Source organism: Brassica napus, chromosome C4, assembly GCF_020379485.1.
Source record: "Brassica napus cultivar Da-Ae chromosome C4, Da-Ae, whole genome shotgun sequence".
Lineage (NCBI taxonomy): Eukaryota > Viridiplantae > Streptophyta > Magnoliopsida > Brassicales > Brassicaceae > Brassica > Brassica napus.
In genome coordinates, this window is record NC_063447.1 from 23,082,149 (window position 1) to 23,101,477 (window position 19,329).

A 19,329-nucleotide genomic window follows, 5' to 3' on the forward strand; every position below is an offset into this window, starting at 1 on the left:
CTCCGGAGTCCATTCGGCGTTTCCTCAGGTTTCTTCAGAACCCATGGAAAAGGTGAGGGTCTATTCCGTAAGTCCCGTACCAGTGTAGAATTCTCTCTATTGTAGTTTAGATTTCGAATCATGATCCGTCTGTTTGAATTGAGTCTGTTTGAGTCTTGATTGTTAGTTAGTTCATTCATTGTAAACTGGAACTAGGGGTCTAGAGGATTCAACCATTGATTTGATTGCGTGATGTTAAGAGATGCGATATATATATTTATGTATACATAGTTATGAGTAGGGACTATGTGAGAGGCGGGGGTCCAGAGATGTCTGGACTAGCGACGCAGCTTTGGTGGGCGGGAGCTCAGAGACGTCTGGGCTAGCACGCAGATTGTGTGGGGTGTGGGTGCAGAGACTTTTGCATTCGACGCAGCTTTGGAGGGCGGGGGTACAGAGACAGACTGTACTAGCGACGCAGCGTATGTAAACATATATCTGTATGAGGAGATGCGGGGTGTATGGACTAGCTATATGCTATCATCGCATTGTTTGCGTTGTGTTTGTGTGATGCTTTAGGCGTCTTGTTTGTTCATGTTAGAGCTAAACTTCCATAGTGGGAGTTCTTTTACTCAAGTCAGTGGTTTGCGTGTTTAGCATCTCATACCTCACGGAGTAACTCTCCTTTTACTCACCCCTCATTTACTTCCCTTTCAGATGAGACTGACGAGCAGGAGTTATTGCTATCGGGCTAGTGCTTTGGGAATTTTATTTTTTTCTTTTTCATACTTGCGGATTTTATGCTTTTATCGATATTTTCGGAATTTATTATGTTATTTGGAGTTATGGCTATTTATTGGATTTACGACTTTGGAGTTGAATTTTGAAAAGTAATAAACGAAGATTTCAGACTTTATATTTATTTAAGTTATTTCGAAAAATACGGGTGTTACAAAAACTTCCTAGCACAGAAATCATTCTTGCTGATTCCATTTTTCGTCACAGCCAAAGCCACAGAGCAGATTCAAGCACTCTGTTTTTTTGTTCAGTTTCTACTTCAAAACCTTTTACATGTCTGCCCCTATTAAAGCATGTAAGCTTACATGGTCAACCTTTAATGTATTGAAATTACGGATAGAGACATCTTAACCTTACCGTCTGGATTATCGTCTGTCATCATCCCTCCCTTTTATTGAAACCTTAATCAATGAGTAGAGTTGTTGCCTTATCCGCAATGATTATTTAAATTATATTTTAAACCCTTCATCACATGTTTCTTTCTGACATAATCCATAATCTAATACTAATGTTAGAGTTGGATTGCACACCTCTTATTAATTAATTTATATTAATATATAATAAATGGTTGAAGTTATATTACATACTAGGATTTATACTCAGTTATGTCTGAATATGTATTAATAACTAGGTTACTAGGGGCATTAACGTAATTGTTATGGATACATTTTTTTTACATCGAAAGACTATATTATATTACTCAAACTTGAATTATTTTGGATAACCAGACTGGGATAAAATAACCAACAAAACAAATAGCTATATGAAAAGACCTAGAAATTCTAACTAAAAAATCAGCAGTCTTATTCTGTCCTCGGAAAATGTAGGATAGCCTGAAATAGTTGAATCTTCTCTTTCACTTCTTGTGTCTCCTTTAGCTATATTGAAAAAGTCATGCATGAAGTTCCTTTATCAACTCAATCAAATCATTATAATATGTTCTAAAATGCTAACATTTTGAATGGTGCAGCATGCTGTCCATTGCCCAGTATATCGTTTCCATCTCCCAATGCAAGACAAATTCTCTTCTTCTTTGATTTCCTAAACCCATAAGTTGTGTTTGTCTAAAGTTGTCTTTCCAAACCCATCCGCATCCACTGAAGATCGATGTACAGGGCCAAGATCATCCACCATGCATATATTTTTAAAGCATAAGCCTTGAGATGCTATTATTGGTGTTGTAGTCAATCCATCCTCTGGCCGATTTGCCGTGAACCATGCTTGACATTCTCCTTCTGCATATCTGACTAGTTCAAGTGGATCTCCATCTATTCCTTTAAATAGTTTATCATTCTTTGCTTATTAGAGATACCAAATTATCCATGGATAAGGGTTTTTGTCCATTTATGGATCTTCAATACTATTCTTCTTCCAAAACGATAGTCCTTGTTAGTATATATGCTGGATCCACAGAATATATCCGGATGAGATGGTGTAGCTGCAAGACCAAACGCTTGAACTGTCGGTGGACATTCAAAGATAGCATGAATTACTGGCTCATCTGGATCCCCACACTTTGGACAAATAATTGTAAGACATATTTCCTCCTTTCTCGAGAACGGCGTGTTACGTACATAAAATGTCGAATTAAACCAACTTATAAAAACCAAATAAAATATTAAACCTTTTAATAAATTAATCCGAAATAAAATGAGTTTGTCATTTAAAAACAAATACGTTGAATCGAAAAGTTGTATAAATCATTAATGAAAACCGTAATAGAATCACAACACTTAACTCCAGAGTTTTAAATGAATGTGTGACCAAAAAGGTAACTGCACTTTGGTGATATAGGTATCCAAATCAATTCTCTTAAGCTTTTCCACATATACCGCAAACCGGGATGTTACAATTCACCTTCTCTCAAAGAACGCAATGTCCCTGTTGCGCCCCAGGATTGTTACCTATGTTAGTGTGAGCCCTCACTGACTCCAACTTCTTTGGGTTTGGCTTTGATACCACTTGTACCGCATCGTCCATCGCACGGATTGGGGTCCACGGGCCGAGAGAGCGGATGTGGGAGGCCCATTAGCCATGGGCTGTCGCGGTGTTACAATATTATCACATCGCATATGGCGACGATTCAAGTTCCTGGTGACTGCTACATGTCTTGAGAGTAACTGCCATATAAGATGACGAATCTTTTGTGGAGCATTTACCTTCCAAGCAAGTGTAGATAACATTTTCTTCAGCTTTGAGTATATGTCTTGCAACCCAATATCCTAATTAACAGTATACATACCACTCTTAGTGAAGCTCCAACATTAAGAATCACATTGTAAAGATCATCTTATGGCCAAACTTTGAATCAAAGGTATATCTTCTTGTGTGACGAATTTTTCAAGCATTTCGACATCCCCATTCCTTTGAGTCTTCTTTAATAAATTCACTAACTGTTATCCTTGGATGGACTACCAGGACATTTGGCCTGGCTGGCCTTGTAGGCGAAGTCGGAATCCAAGGATTCTCCCATGATTTTACATCAAAACCCGAATGGATCTTCTGTCTAATCCTGAGTAACAATAGAGGTCTTGAAGCTGATAGGCTAGTTCAGATGTATGAAGGGGTATCTACATTAATAGCTCACAAAGGCGAATTAAGTGTATAATAATTGCCACACAAAACACGGGCCAGAAGAGAGTCTGGAAATTGTATCAATCTCCACAACTGTTTTGCCAGCAAGGCTAAATTAAACTCATGTATCATCCTAAAACCAATGCCTCCCTCTTCTCTTGATAAACACAACTTTTCCTATTTTCCCAATGAAATCCACGCTTTGGGGGTTTGAACTCCACCATAATCGTGCAATAACACTTGCAAGTTTTTCGCCGATCTCCAATGAGTTAAAAGAGATAACAAAATATGCGAATCAAGGACGCCGGTGCCCAAAACTCACAGGAGTGAGAGCTTCCACAGTGTTCACAAGATATTGTTGGGAGCACTTTAACCTATCCCTTTTCAACTTGACTGCAAACCATCAGAGCTTCACTGTTTCCTGCATTTTAGGAACCAATCACGTCCACCGCAGTCTATTTTTGAGGTTCTGTTATGTTATGTACAAACTTTAGTCCAGTGCAACTTTACTACGTTGGTAATTACAGATTAGGATGCACTTTGACAGGGTGGCAATAACAGTCCGGGAGATGATATGTAAGGTGCTAGAGCACTCAAAAGGAGCCACATTCCTGGAGTTAAGATAACCCTCGTGGATCATGGTAGCTGTGTTGGCGATGAAGCAGTTGAAGGTGGACTAGCTGATGCAACTTCTCCAGGTCACAACTCTGTTAATGGAAGGGAGAGGGGAGGAGTCACCAGTTAAGGAAGATGGGTGCTCTGGAAAGAAGGCACCTACTGAGTGACATCAAAAGAGCAAGGGGAACCAAAGTTACAAGACATGATGATGTTTACATTGCATTTCCAGACATTATCAAGTCCGACTACTTCAAAAAAATTATGTCAGTGGTTTCCTTGGGTTTTTTAAACTCTACCATATCAGACTTCTTCAGTTATAAAATACGACGTCATGTTTGCCAAAAAAAACTTTTTCCTAGCGAACCATAATCAAATATTAAACAATTAGTGGAGAGGATGGACTGATTCGAAATGCATATTTACGAAAACCAAACATTGTTCTTAGATTTTACATTAACAAGTCTCACTACTTTGAAAGTTTTATGTCATTGGTTGTTCTAATGTAATACATCCAGTTTGCAAATCCATTACCCTTTCCAAACAAAAACAATCAAATAGTAAGCAATCAGTGTAGGATGGACTGATGCCAAATGCATATTCACAAAAAAAGCGAACATTGTTCTTACGTACTAGTAATACATTACGAGAACAAAAAAAATCACATAACACACTCCTACACAAACTTTCAATGACTTAGTAGCTATGCAATTAAATTTTATTTTTGTTCGGTCGATTCATAGGTTCTTAAAATTCTCTGTTATGTAATTGCTGCCACTCTAATATATTGTTTCATAATTACAAAACAATGTGGCAATTTGATTGGTGATAGGGATGAACCTAAGTTTTGTTCTTCTTTATATGTTAGAAGGAAACCTCGTCACTGAATATGTAATTATTGAACAGTTTTATTAGTGGCCCATATGTATACGACTTAGAGTCCATTAATTCAATACTCCTCCAACTACTAACAACAACAACAAACTATCCTACTATTGTGTTTGGTAGTTAATTCCTTATTGTTTTAACTTCCACCAGCTACCTAAACCTCCTCAGTTAGCTTTTGGACCTTCTCAATTAGTTTTTGGACCTCCTCAAGTGATTCACGTGCTATCTCCAACTTTTCTGCTGCTTCCTTTATTTTATTTGGCTGCCACATTTAGAAAACTAAATAATGAATCATAACATAGTAGCAAGTATCCACATTTAATAATGTTAAGCCAAATTAGATGCACTAAATGAGAATAATTAACTTACTATGAGTGCCACTTTTCGCTTGTAATTAAGAATGTTAAACCAAATTTGATGCACTACATGGGAATATTTAACTTACTACGAGTGCCATTTTCCGTTTGTATTTTGCATCTGCAGCTATTTGTGTCACTGAAGAGTCCTACAATCATACATTCATGGAAATCCAATTTTGAAAAACAATCCATATAAGATATGCAGAACAAACAGTGAAGACCAATCTTAGTAAAATACACTTATTCTAAGTTTTTGTCTATAAAGAGAAAGAAGTTTTAGAGAAATTGTAACACCCGTCTTTCAAAACTAACCAACTTAATAAATATATTTCATAAAAATCCATCTTTATTTTTAAAGAAACATCTTAACATGAAATCATAAACCGCATAATTCGCAAAGTCAAACCAACGTAGTTATATCTGAAATAAAACATAAGTAAAACTCATTTTTAAAACCAGCACCCGACAAGACTTGCTATGAACCTTCACTCCTCACCTGAAAGGGGAAAAGGGGAAAGAGGGGTGAATAACACACAGTCATTCAGTGAGGATGGTCATGCATGTCCACATGACTCCTAACATTATTAACCAACTTGCACACAAAAATACTAGTCCTAGAACATGCATCACTCAACATATTAAACAATTAGCAATCATAACAAATTATTCATATCAATACACTTCCATTAATCACATTAACATTTCTTATCTCATAACCATTCCCAATATTAATAATAACATAACACTTAGGCTGGCCGTCACCTCGAAAGGTCGTACGCCACCTTGGGCTCGTCAGCCGGCTTACGGGCTTTGACGGGATCGCCATGTCCTCGTCCTCAGTCCGACTTCACACATTTTATATATACTTTACACTTTCATCACTTATCACTTAAACCACTATCAACTAATCATTAAAATTATCATCACAAATAATCATCACACATCAATCACAATCAAATACAAACAAGTTCCTAGACCTAGCATTTAAGAATACAACTTGACTAATAATATTAAGAATCCACAGATCGCATCCTCACCTTTGCCCTAAGATTGAAAGTAAATTCTGAATATAGCGGTTGAAATACTGTTCTAGCGATCTGAAACTCTAAACAAGAAACCGTCAACTGATACAGATTCCTCGAAACAAGAGCTTTCCAGAGATATCTTACTCGCTTTCTAACTCTCTCTGGTTCACCGGGAAATCTTCTCACAAAACCCCTATGTGACACTCGTAAATATGTGGTCGTGGTGGCTGTAGAAAGCCGGGAACGTTAGCTTTCCAACCATAACAATACCGTCACCTAGATCCTTCTGTATCAACCAAAAATTGCCCCACAATATGGCTCTCGTAACTGAGATACGAAAATTGCTGTGTCCTCCTTGAAACAAGATCTATCGATCCAGCTAAGACTCTTTGCTTAAATCTTAAGTATCTGGCCGTAAACTCCTCTCCAAAACCTCAACTTGACACTGACCTCACTTAGAGAACAGAGTGTTGCAGGCTGCGTTTTTGGTGAATTTGGCAGGGCTTTGCCATCAATTTTCTCTCCCTCTCCTCTCTAGATCGTGGCCACAACATATAAGTGAAATATCTTAGGTTTCAGATCATCCAAAATGACTAAAATGCCCTTCTTTAGGGTTTTTCTTTTGACTCAAAATATGGGCTTGAGGGTTTGAATGGGTTTGGGCCATGACAATTCTCCCCCACATAGAAAGAATTCGTCCTCGAATTGCATGGCTGGGGCAAGGCCCCGCTCTAGTTCTGGAAGAGCTCCGGATGATCCACCTTCATCCGGTTTTCCAACTCCCAAGTAATCTCTCGAACTCCATCCCTTTCCCAACAAACTTGAACCTTCCAGATACTTTTCCCTTTCACTTTAGTTTCCTTACGGTCTAAGATCTCTCTAGGTACTGCTGGAATAGTCAAATTCTTTTCCAAGTCTTGGGGTGGATGAGGGATAATCAGTTGAGGTTCTTTAACCACCTTGCGCAATACTGAAATGTGAAAGACGTTGTGAAAATCTGCCAATTCTTGTGGTAAGTTCAACCGATATGTTACAGCCCCGATCCCTTCAGTTATGACATAAGGTCCCATGTACCTTGGTCTGAGTTTCTTCAACTTCCTCAGATCATTAGTCCCTCTAAACGTTCTCATTTTTAGGTACACTGCATCTCCAACTTCAAACTCCAAATCTTTTCTTCTCTTGTCTACATAACTTTTCTGGCGCTCATGAGCTTCTTTAAGCTTATCCCGAATTAAAGCCACTTGAGCCTCTGACTCTTGAACAATCTCTGGTTCTAAATCTCGTCGCTCTCCCACTTCGGTCCAACATAAGGGTGTGCGACATGGACGTCCATACAGAGCCTCATAGGGTGCCATCCCTATGCTAGAGTGGTAACTATTGTTGTATGCAAACTCAGCCAATGGTAAATAACGCATCCAACTTATCTCCCAATCCAACATACACGCTCTCAGCATATCTTCTAGCGTTTGTATGGTACGTTCTGATTGTCCATCCGTTTGTGGGTGGTATGCAGTACTCAAATGAACTTTAGTACCCAATGCTTTCTGGAAAGCCTGCCAAAACATTGATGTGAATCTTGGGTCGCGATCAGATACAATACTCACTGGTATACCATGTAGCTTGACTATCTCTTGGAGATATTTTTCTGCTAACACATTAACTCCATCAGTCTTTTTGATAGCCAAGAAGTGAGCCGATTTTGTGAGTCTGTCCACTATTACCCATATGGCATCCTTGCCACCCGTCGTTCTTGGCAAACCAGTGACAAAATCCATAGTAATCATATCCCATTTCCACTCTGGTAAAGGTAAACTCTGTAACAACCCACTTGGTAAACCACGCTCAGCTTTTACCATTTGACAAATTGAACATTGCGCTACATAGTTGGCGACCTCCTTTTTCATCCCACTCCAATGATAATACCTTTTTAAATCCTGATACATTTTGTTACTTCCTGGATGTATCGAAAATCTTGATTGATGGGCATGAAGTAAGATCTCATCTCTTAGACCTTTATCCACTGGTACGCACACACGATTTCGGTATAAAACTGTCCCATTATCTGTTACACGATATCCAATCACCCCAGCTTCCAAAACCTTCTGTAATTCTACATCAGTTTTCTGTGCTTCTCTAACTCTCCATAACAAATCAGCTCGGTCTATTGCCTCTAGTCCAGCATTATCCTCTTCAACAGTTACCGCACACAGACTTAAGGTAGCTAAAGTTGATGTCAGTTCTTGCATATCTTTGATGCTTGCTACATCGCTCCTCCTCCTACTTAAGGCGTCTGCAACATGATTAGCTTTTCCTGGGTGGTATGTTATCTCCAAGTCATAATCTGCCATTTTCTCCATCCACCTTCTTTGCCTTAGATTTAAATCGCTTTGAGTGAACACATACTTCAAGCTCTTATGATCAGTGAATATCTGAACTTTTTCTCCATATAGGTAACAACGCCATATTTTCAAAGCAAAAACCACTGCTGCAAGCTCCAGATCATGAGTAGGATAGTTAACCTCATGCTTTCGTAGTTGTCTTGAGGCATAAGCAATTACCTTATCTTCTTGCATGAGCACACATCCTAATCTTGTCCCTGAAGCGTAGGTGTAAACCACATATGGTACTCCTGTCCTTGGTAATACCAACACTGGAGTTTTGGTCAAATGCTCTTTCAGTTTCTTAAAGCTCTCCACACACTGCTCCGACCATTCAAACTTTACTCCCTTTCCCGTTAGTTGAGTCATTGGCTTAGATAAGCTAGCAAATCCTTTTACAAATTTCCGATAGTAACCAGCTAACCCGAGAAAGCTACGCACCTCTGTGGCACTTTTAGGTGTAGGCCAATTAATGATTGATGTGACTTTTTCAGGATCCACAGCCACTCCTTCTTCTGAAACCACATGCCCCAAAAATCCAATTTTCCTTTGCCAAAAGCTACACTTGCTCAACTTAGCGAATAGCTGATGTTCTCGCAACTTGTTCATCACCACGCGTAGATGCCACTCATGCTCTTCTTTTGTCCTTGAGTAAACCAGGATGTCATCAATGAACACAATTACACATTTATCCAAGTACTCTCGAAACACATTGTTCATCAATTTCATAAAGGCTGCTGGCGCATTAGTTAGCCCAAATGGCATCACTACGAACTCATAATGTCCATAACGTGTCCGGAAAGCCGTCTTTCTCACATCCTCCTCTGCTATGGATATCTGATGATAGCCAGATGCTAAATCAATCTCTGAGAACCACGAAGCTCCTTGAAGTTGGTCTAACAGCTCGTCAATGCGTGGCAGCGGGTACTTGTTCTTAATTGTGACCTTATTCAATCACCGATAGTCAATACAAAGTCGGAAACTTCCATCCTTTTTCTTAACAAATAGAACTGGTGCTCCCAATGGCGAACTACTTGGTCGGATGAACCCTTTGTCTGTTAAATCCTCAAGTTGCCTTTTCAACTCTGCCATCTCTGCGGGAGCTAAACGATAGGGCGCTTTAGATACTGGAGCAACTCTTGGCTCTATCTCAATGGTGAAAGCATCTCCCCTTGATGGTGGTGGCCCTTTTAATGATTCAAAAAACGTCTTTGTATTCAGCTACGACTGGAATAGTGTCTAGCTCTGCATCTACTTCGCCCCCCCTCCATAGTTATTGTGGCAAGGTAAGCTTCGTTTCCCTTTGCTAGCAACTCTTCTGCTTGAATCATTGAGATAATTGGAATTCCACTCTGAAGCTTAAGCCCCTGGTAACTCATTCTTCCTTCTGGTCCTGAAAAGGTAATCCGTGTCTTTCGGCAATCTAATAACGCGTCGTGTTGTTTTAACCAATCCATTCCGAGTATAACATCATAACGACCCAACTTCATCTCCACAAGATTTCCGAGAAGTACAACACCTTCAATTATAATCAGAACATCCTTGAAAGTCCTTGAAGATTTCATCGGTTCATCTCCTGCGGTTTCGACTTTCCATTCTTTATTGCGAACTTTTCCCTTAAAGTGCCAACACTTTACTAGTTTTGGGCTCACAAAACTATGTGTAGCCCCACTATCAAACAATGTGTATGCAGCGACATCTCCAACAGAGATAGATCCTACATTATTTTTATATTTATCCAAGTCATACTCAATAAGAAGGTAGCTAAAACACTTCACATGCAGCACAACATCTGGTTTAAGGGAAAGATGGTAAGGTAAACATACCCGCGATTGGCTCGTTGCCCTCATGATCTCCTGCTACATAAGCACGGGGAGCTACTGTCTGTCTCTTTGGAGGCGGAGGCAACTGTTCCCTGTTTTGATTGCCGATGATCTGACCATGCTGTCTCACCCTGCAGTCTTTAGCACGATGACCTACTTTTCCACAAGAATTGCATGTGCCCATAAACTTCCTACAAGTCGCCTTTGTGTGTCCAGGCTGGCCGCAATTGTAGCATAACCCTGTAGAACTCATGCAAGTTCCGCTATGATTCTTTCCACACCGGCTGCATGCTGCTCCCTTGTCCCTTCCAGCAATAACTCCCCGACTATCTTGCTGATGTCTCACTGGTTCTGTTGTTCGAGCAGATTTTTGCGGTGCACTCTTGGTCAGTTTGTTTTCCTCTTCAATATTGCGCTCAGTCAATGAAGCTCTTTCCACCAAGTCAATGAGACTTCCATAGTCACGAATCTGACAAATCTTGCTGATATCCAGTCTCAAACCCATCATCCCAGCGAACCTTTTAAGTCTGTTGAACTCTCGCTCATAGTCCCTCACTGATCGGTTCTCCTGAGTGAGTGACAGAAACTCCATTTCCAACTGGTCCAAAGCCTCTTGCGGAAAATACTTCCTATCAAACTCTTCTCGGAATGTAGTCCAAGGAACAATGTAGCCTGGCTGACCTCCCCTAACAAATTCATCCCACCAAATCTGAGCTTCACCCAAAAGAAAGCTTGTAGCTAACTCTACCTTATACTCTGGTGGGCAGCGAACATTTCCGAAGTTACGCTCCAGCTGCTTCTTCCAATTGTCAGCTACAACTGGATCAGTTTCACCATTGAAAGTTGTAGTTCCCATTTCTCTCATCAGCTTCAACACTTTCCAGTAGTCATGCCTCAGATCCTGATTTGGCATCTGTACTGGCGGTGGAGGTGGTGGAATTACAGGTGGTGGTGGTGCACCTTGAGCCTGAGCCGCAGCCACACCAGGCATCTGTCCGCCTACTGGTATTGCTGGAATTTGTTGTCCAAACAACTGTCTGAGTCCTTCAACCACTGCTGCTGTGATCACTGTCGGATCCACTCCTTGAATTGGTGCTTGACCTCCGTTATGAGTACTCTCTGCAGTCATTTCAACAGTTTCTTCCCTAGGGTGAGCTCCACGTCCTCTGCCTCTTCTAGCTCCACCTCTTCTAGTTCCACCTCGAGCCATACTTTGCCCTAATACAAAACATTTAGGACAGCTCAACAAAGGATTTAAGGACTTTGAGGTTCAAATGCGGAGTCGGCGGTGCATTTTTTTTTTTTTTTTTTTTTTTTAAATATCCCAAAACCCCATAAAAACCTTAAAACATTGGAAACTGATTTATTGACCGCCATCCCAGGTCGGAACCGGGATAGAACTAGCTTTGATACCAAAATTGTAACACCCGTCTTTCAAAACTAACCAACTTAATAAATATATTTCATAAAAATCCATCTTTATTCTTAAAGAAACATCTTAACATGAAATCATAAACCGCATAATTCGCAAAGTCAAACCAACGTAGTTATATCTGAAATAAAACATAAGTAAAACTCATTTTTAAAACCAGCACCCGACAAGACTTGCTGTGAACCTTCACTCCTCACCTGAAAGGGGAAAAGGGGAAAGAGGGGTGAATAACACACAGTCATTCAGTGAGGATGGTCATGCATGTCCACATGACTCCTAACATTATTAACCAACTTGCACACAAAAATACTAGTCCTAGAACATGCATCACTCAACATATTAAACAATTAGCAATCATAACAAATTATTCATATCAATACACTTCCATTAATCACATTAACATTTCTTATCTCATAACCATTCCCAATATTAATAATAACATAACACTTAGGCTGGCCGTCACCTCGAAAGGTCGTACGCCACCTTGGGCTCGTCATCCGGTTTACGGGCTTTGACGGGATCGCCATGTCCTCGTCCTCAGTCCGACTTCACACATTTTATATATACTTTACACTTTCATCACTTATCACTTAAACCATTATCAACTAATCATTAAAATTATCATCACAAATTATCATCACACATCAATCACAATCAAATACAAACAAGTTCCTAGACCTAGCATTTAAGAATACAACTTGACTAATAATATTAAGAATCCACAGATCGCATCCTCACCTTTGCCCTAAGGTTGAAAGTAAATTCTGAATATAGCGGTTGAAATATTGTTCTAGCGATCTGAAACTCTAAACAAGAAACCGTCAACTGATACAGATTCCTCGAAACAAGAGCTTTCCAGAGATATCTTACTCGCTTTCTAACTCTCTCTGGTTCACCGGGAAATCTTCTCACAAAACCCCTATGTGACACTCGTAAATGTGTGGTCGTGGTGGCTGTAGAAAGCCGGGAATGTCAGCTTTCCAACCATAACAATACCGTCACCTAGATCCTTCTGTATCAACCGAAAATTGCCCCACAATATGGCTCTCGTAACTGAGATACGAAAATTGTTGTGTCCTCCTTGAAACGAGATCTATCGATCCAGCTAAGACTCTTTGCTTAAATCTTAAGTATCTGGCCGTAAACTCCTCTCCAAAACCTCAACTTGACACTGACCTCACTTAGAGAACAGAGTGTTGCAGGCTGCGTTTTTGGTGAATTTGGCAGGGCTTTGCCATCAATTTTCTCTCCCTCTCCTCTCTAGATCGTGGCCACAACATTTAAGTGAAATATCTTAGGTTGCAGATCATCCAAAATGACTAAAATGCCCTTCTTTAGGGTTTTTCTTTTGACTCAAAATATGGGTTTGGGGGTTTGAATGGGTTTGGGCCATGACAGAAATACCTTCTTAGGTCTACCACACTTCTTAGTTGTAGAAGCATTTGCATCAGTAGTGGTAATCTGAGCAGCAATATCCAGATAAGATACACTTATCCTAAGTATTTGTCTATAAAGAGAAGGAAGTTATAGAGAAATATCTTATTAGGTCTACCACGTTTCTTAGTTGTATAAGCATTTGCAGCAGTAGTGGCAACCTGAGCACCAGTATCCAGATAAGATACACTTATTGTAAGTTTTTGTCTATAAAGAGAAATACCTTCTTAGGTTTACCGCGTTTCTTAACTGTAGACATTTGCAGCTGTAGTGATATATATATATATATATATATATATATATATATATGTTGTACATACATATAAATAAAATTTGGCATATGTATTTTATAACATCACTATTTCGTAATTATACAATAATTGATTAATATATAAATTCTGATTAATATTTATATTAAAAATAATCAGAATTAATATTTTTTTAAATATATATTGTTAATATTTAATAAATAACAGCTGAACTCTTATGAATACAATATAAAATTTTACAGTTACAACACAAAATCCAAAAGCAGAATTTCTAAAGCAAAATTATAAAGCTACATCATAAAATCTTACAGCATAATTCTACAGTAAAAAAATATAAAGCTACAGCCGTAACCAATTATACCCAGATATGTTATTTAGATACTCAGGTATGCAATTTATTTTATGATGTCAATTAATTTATATTCTAAGTTTGAATTTCCCCATATTGTGTTTTGCATCAGGTCACATAATCTTTTTTTCACTGTCAGCTGGGCACTTAAAGAAGATAAGCATTACACACTTGATGGAGGATTAAAGAACAGAATCCGGGTCACTAATTGTGAAGAACTTACCAAACATCTGGTAAGTTTTTAATTTGAGTAAACAAAATAATGTTTTTTCTCATGTTTAATATTGATTTACAGACTTTGTCCGGCCTTGAAGAAGAAATCACGTTTATTTTACAATCATTTTTTTTTTTTGCTATAATCTTTAGCTTTCATGGAAACCTTTCAGGATAAATCTGTTCGGTTGTGCAGTAGTAAAACCGGTGTATGCCTTGTCAAATGAGGCCAAAGCTCACATTCACTTCTTTCAAGGGTAAGTAATTATCAACTTTTTTTTTTCCAGTTTTAGTTTTGCGAAACTTATGTGTTTCAAGGATTTTTTTGTCTTTTTATCATTCAGACAGATATTTCGCGTTCAGCTCTGGTGCAGAAAAATGTGTGAGAGTGATGGTGCAGAAAAATGTGTGAGAGTGATGTAGCTACAAGGTAAAAAAAAACAATATTTTATTTGGTTAACCATAGTTTGTTTTGACATGTGTGTTAACTTGGTTTAATATTTATTATTTGTAAGGGGATTATGAAACTAATCAGTGGACTGACAAAAATTACGAGACCAGAGAGGGAAAACAGTATGGTAAACCAATTAAACTTGAAAGGACAACGTTTCGTAGCATTGACTGTGTCCGCTGTTTGGATAAGTGAGTGTTGTCACAGGTTAGTGGTTAAGGATACAAATTTTAGTATATATATGTTGAATTTTATACCATAACTTTAAATGTTTAATCTACATTTGTTATGCAGATTGGTGTGACCAGATTGATTCAGTGGAAAGTTGATGGGCTTTTTAGGATATGAAGAAACCCATAATGCTTTTCCCTATTGGAGATAGTGGACTTGGAATTTTGGAACTACCAGTATATATAGAAGAGTTGCAGTGGGTAAGAAAAAATTTTTACCATGTATACGTTGTATTTTATTATTTTCTAATTATTTACTATTACATTAGGGAGCCGAAAGGGAGATATTTACGTCTTTCATGTTAATTCTGATAATTCAGTTCAACTAGTTGCCATATCAGTACATCTAATAAACCTTACTTTTTCTGTTTAATTTACTTCTTTCTTTTTTTTAGAATTAACATAATTTGATTTTTGTAAATAATTCATCAGATCATGATTCAGATAACCCGATCAGACATACTGCCATTAGTGGCACTGGAAAGTATAAATAAACATAATTGAGTTTTGTTGTTTAAAAATTCAGGGATATTACAAATTTTGACAATTTCATTAACCAAGAAAAAAAACACAAATTCATTAACTACCCAAAACCACTTTCTCTCTCGTACTTTCTCTTCCTATCTCTCTCTACTTTCTCTCTAGTCTCTACAAATCTAATTTCCATTTTTGTTTTGGTTATTTGGCAAATAAGCTATTTATTTGTGGCATTTTGCTGAATAATCATAACAGGCCAAAAAATGAAGCTTATAGCCATCGAACAATGAACGCCTGGGGATGGGACATTTACGCACCCATTTTTCCCTTTCGCTCCCTGGGCGCGCGTGACGCGTGAGAAAAGAAGAAGAAGGATTATCCCATGTGGTCTATTCTTTTATACCAAACCTATGTAATATTATTAGGCCGTCTAATCTGTAACCTAACACAAAGCACCCCTAATTTGAAATTAACAAATGCCTGCCCGGTGATTTACTTCTTGCATTTATTGATTTCCACCCATTAATAGCAATTTTACTATACTCCTGAAGGTAAAAATAGAGAGGAAAAAACAGAAGAATGTCTGAAGAAGACGACAACAGCGCAGTTAAAGCTCATCCTCCAACCGAACATGTACTTTTCTGCTCATTAAAGATACTTTATCCCCATCAATGTTCGAAAGTGTGTACGTGAGTAGCAATATGGACCAACGTAGTCTATAAATGGAGACCTCATAGTATTGTACACATAATTTTCTATCCAATTTTATAGTACGGATCTATGTAAATTTAAAAATAGATTCATTGTTTAGTAAAAATACAGATTGGTGACTAATGGGAGGGTTGTTATACCAGAGTAAATGTCCTTTTACAGAGTAGTATAAGGAAAAAGTTAGGGGAGATGACAAATATGAAGTTATGAGGAAATGTTTAAATGGCGTTTACAGATTAAAGTAAAGATGGTGCTTTGACATAATGGGTTTATGTAGATTACTAATGGGAAGCAAATTATGCGTGTGGGTGCAGATGACAGACCAGGACACCGTTATGATACTGACTGGAAACTGGGTCAGAGAAGATGATGGAAAATGGGTGTTTGATTCGCTAAACGAAGAAGGCACAGAGTTCTTTACCCTCAAAGCTGGTCTCGAATACGACGAACTCGTTGACCTCGTGAAACAGAGCCTAGCTATTGCCTCCAGAAATGTTAAACTAAAAATATCATATCAATATTCTTCGTGGATGCTGATTGACGATGGAGATGGGTCAACACCCCAGTTCATCTCCGAAAACCATGAGGTGGAGGTGTTTGTTCAAATGAGGCGAAAAATAGAGGAGGTCAACCTCTGTGTCACCATCTCCCAGTGCAGTGATGGAGTAACCACTGGTAACAGTAAACCACATTTTGCAAATGTCACTGATCAGAACGTATGTAATACCCCGAGGATGATACCTCGAACACTGATGCAACAACGGAGGATGAGTGGATGGAGTTTGCGATCTCTAACACTCCGTTGACATGTCCCCCCATACGCAATACAGTTGGTGGGAGCTTTGGCGTGCCAGTTAGCGATATTATACCATACAGGCGCAATGGTATAGATATAAGGGAGAACCAACCTATCGTTCGACTTCGCAGCCCAACAACTTCGGAAGCGAATCATTGGAAGGGGAAGGCCGTCGTAGTGGAAGTCGAGAATGGAAGCAAAGCAGATGATTATGTTTACCAGAGAGCTTATGCAGACATGAACACACCACAGAGGAAGGCGAAACCAGTAGACCAGTAAAACGCCGGTTGTTTTACACTGACGGGAATGCGGCGGACTCTGAATTGGATGTTGGACCAACACAACGGGCAGCTGTAAACTCTCCCAAGCTGGTACATGAAACATTGGCAGTTGGAGGAGAATCTTCGACAGGGCTAACACAATGGCCACAGTTCCAAGATGCACTGCACCAATTTCTGGATGACGAGTCGTCACAAAATGTACTATTTAACCGTGATGCGCTGCCGGTTGTTGACAGTGTTGAAAAAGATGGTACTTCATTTACGAAACTATACTAGTTTAAGTTATAGTATAGAAATAAAATTGAAAATATTTGCCATGACGAAAATACCCATTTCCTGCAGGCATAGAGGCTGCACTGGAGGCAGTCCCGTATGAAGGAGACAATCTATTTGTGGGGCAGGTATTCAAGTCGAAAAGTGATTGCAAGATAAAAATTGCAATTCATGCAATCAATAGGAAGTTTCATTTCAAGACAAAGAGTTCAACACCAAACTTCATGGTCTAATATGCGTGGGGATTGACTGTCCCTGGAGAGTATACGCTGCATGTGTAGATGGAACATGCAATTTCCAGATCCGCCAAGCAACTCTTACGCACTGTTGTACCCTTGATGCCCGCAGCAACTTCCATAAATTGGCTACAACACAAGTAATTGGGGAGCTTATACAATCACGTTTTATTGCCATCAAGATAGGACCCACCCCCACAACAATTCGAAAGATGCTCCTTGACGACTTCCATGTCAATGTCTCCTATTGGAAATCCTGGAGGGGCCGAGAGGTGGCAAGGGAATTGGCGTTAGGTTCTATGGCGGGAAGTTACGCACTTAAGCCCGCGTATATGGGACTACTCCAAACCACCAACCCCGATTCCATCTGCTACCTGCACAAAGAAGAGAATATAGAAGGGAAGATGGTGTTTAAATATGCATTCATTGCGTTTGCGGCTTCGATCAAAGGGTACCGGTACATGCGAAAAGTGATTGTCATCGATAGGACAAGTTTGAAAGGCAAATATGGCGGATGTTTGCTCTCAGTGTCTGCGCAAGATGGAAATTTTCAAATATTCCCTTTAGCATTCTGTATCGTTGACAGTGAGAACGATGACGCTTGGGAGTGGTTTTTAACGGAGATGAAAACTTTTGTCTCTGATGAAGAATACCTTGTCTTCGTGTCCGACAGACATTCTAGCATTTACAATGCAATTGAAAAGGTTCGTCCCACAAATGGACTATTTGGTAAACTACATAGTCGTGCCTAACAACACACCTACATTTTCCATTTGAGTGTACCCTCATGCTCAACATGCCGCGTGCACTGTCCATCTCTGGAGGAACATTAAGTCAAGATTCAAATCAAAGCGAATGGCTTCCTTAATGGGTGCATCAGCACGCGCATATACGGTGGCAAAGTTCAATAAGAAGTTCTTGGATATACAACGTGTAAGCCAAGGGTGTGCCAGCTATTTAGTTGACATAGGTATCCATCTAACTTAACCTATACTAAAGGAGATTGTATATAGTATGGTCTGACTAACACTTAATTAACAGACATGATTTGCGCATTGGACACGCACACATTTCCCAGGAGATAGGTTTAACATTGTGGATTACAATATTGCTGAATCTTATAATGCTATCTTGACTGAAGCGAGGGAGTTCCCCCTCATCTCAATGTGTGAGTACATACGCACAAAATTGATGTGCTGGTTTGCAATTCGACGTGCTAAAGCGATGGAACATACCAGGACACTTATACCACATATGAGGCGAATGGTTGAAGGAAACTACGACGCCTCAACTAGGTTTGCTGTAATTGGAATCAGTGAAATGAAATTTCAAATTCAGTCCCGCACTGGGGAGTTTCACATGGTCAACCTCCATGCACATGCACATCGTTTCAACAGCTGCGGCAGGCAGAGCTGGGATGTCAACGAAATCAATGGTAGCAACCGCATATTTGGCGGAGACATGGCACAGCACATATGAAGAAAAAAATCTACCCCATCCCATCTGTTGGTGGAACTAAAATTGGGGGAACATTTTATGGGGATATCCTCCCCCCCCCCCCCCCCCCAGCTGTTAAGCATCCTCCAGGAAGACCCCGCAAAGTGAAAATCCTCTCAACCGGAGAAGATAAGGTATTTTTTTCATATAGGTTTGAGTAGACAGTACTATTAGGGCAACATAGTATATCTAAGTTCTAGTACTTATACCTCTTTACATTTGCAGTGTTACAGTCAGCTTC

General features: G+C 39.3%; 2 protein-coding genes across 4 annotated transcripts; one reads left to right on the top strand and one right to left on the bottom strand.

Moving 5' to 3' along the window:
* Window positions 1-9,814: 9,814 nt before the first annotated feature.
* Window positions 9,815-13,273, bottom strand: LOC125585556. Of its 3 annotated transcripts, none has more exons than XM_048754846.1 (3): window positions 12,610-13,273; window positions 10,443-12,068; window positions 9,815-10,333 (listed from the first exon to the last, which is right to left on the bottom strand). In XM_048754846.1, exons 2-3 carry the CDS (start codon window positions 11,647-11,649, stop codon window positions 9,834-9,836), a joined length of 1,707 nt encoding a protein of 568 aa, XP_048610803.1. In that variant the 5' UTR covers window positions 11,650-12,068; window positions 12,610-13,273; the 3' UTR covers window positions 9,815-9,833. The 3 variants fall into 3 exon arrangements, with proteins under 3 accessions (XP_048610803.1, XP_048610804.1, XP_048610802.1); XM_048754847.1 differs by having other exon boundaries at window positions 10,443-11,657; window positions 12,610-13,272; XM_048754845.1 differs by having other exon boundaries at window positions 10,443-13,273.
* A 2,995-nt stretch (window positions 13,274-16,268) lies between these two features.
* LOC106393415 lies at window positions 16,269-18,343 on the top strand. Its single transcript, XM_013834115.1, has 5 exons — window positions 16,269-16,725; window positions 16,836-17,076; window positions 17,319-17,332; window positions 17,425-17,483; window positions 17,540-18,343. The coding sequence occupies exons 1-5, from the start codon at window positions 16,269-16,271 to the stop codon at window positions 18,341-18,343; spliced, it is 1,575 nt and encodes a 524-aa protein (XP_013689569.1).
* Window positions 18,344-19,329: the final 986 nt, after the last annotated feature.

Excerpts from the sequence above, each read along its gene's own strand:
- LOC125585556 (XM_048754846.1), bottom strand. The coding sequence starts at position 11,649 with ATGGCTCGAGGTGGAACTAGAAGAGGTGGAGCTAGAAGAGGCAGAGGA. Across the intron at positions 10,334-10,442 it reads GGGCAACGAGCCAATCGCGG|GATCTATCTCTGTTGGAGAT; the intron begins GTATGTTTACCT and ends AAAATAATGTAG.
- LOC106393415 (XM_013834115.1), top strand. The coding sequence starts at position 16,269 with ATGGGTTTATGTAGATTACTAATGGGAAGCAAATTATGCGTGTGGGTG. Across the intron at positions 16,726-16,835 it reads TGTCACTGATCAGAACGTAT|TTGGTGGGAGCTTTGGCGTG; the intron begins GTAATACCCCGA and ends TACGCAATACAG. Across the intron at positions 17,484-17,539 it reads ACAATCTATTTGTGGGGCAG|GAAGTTTCATTTCAAGACAA; the intron begins GTATTCAAGTCG and ends TGCAATCAATAG.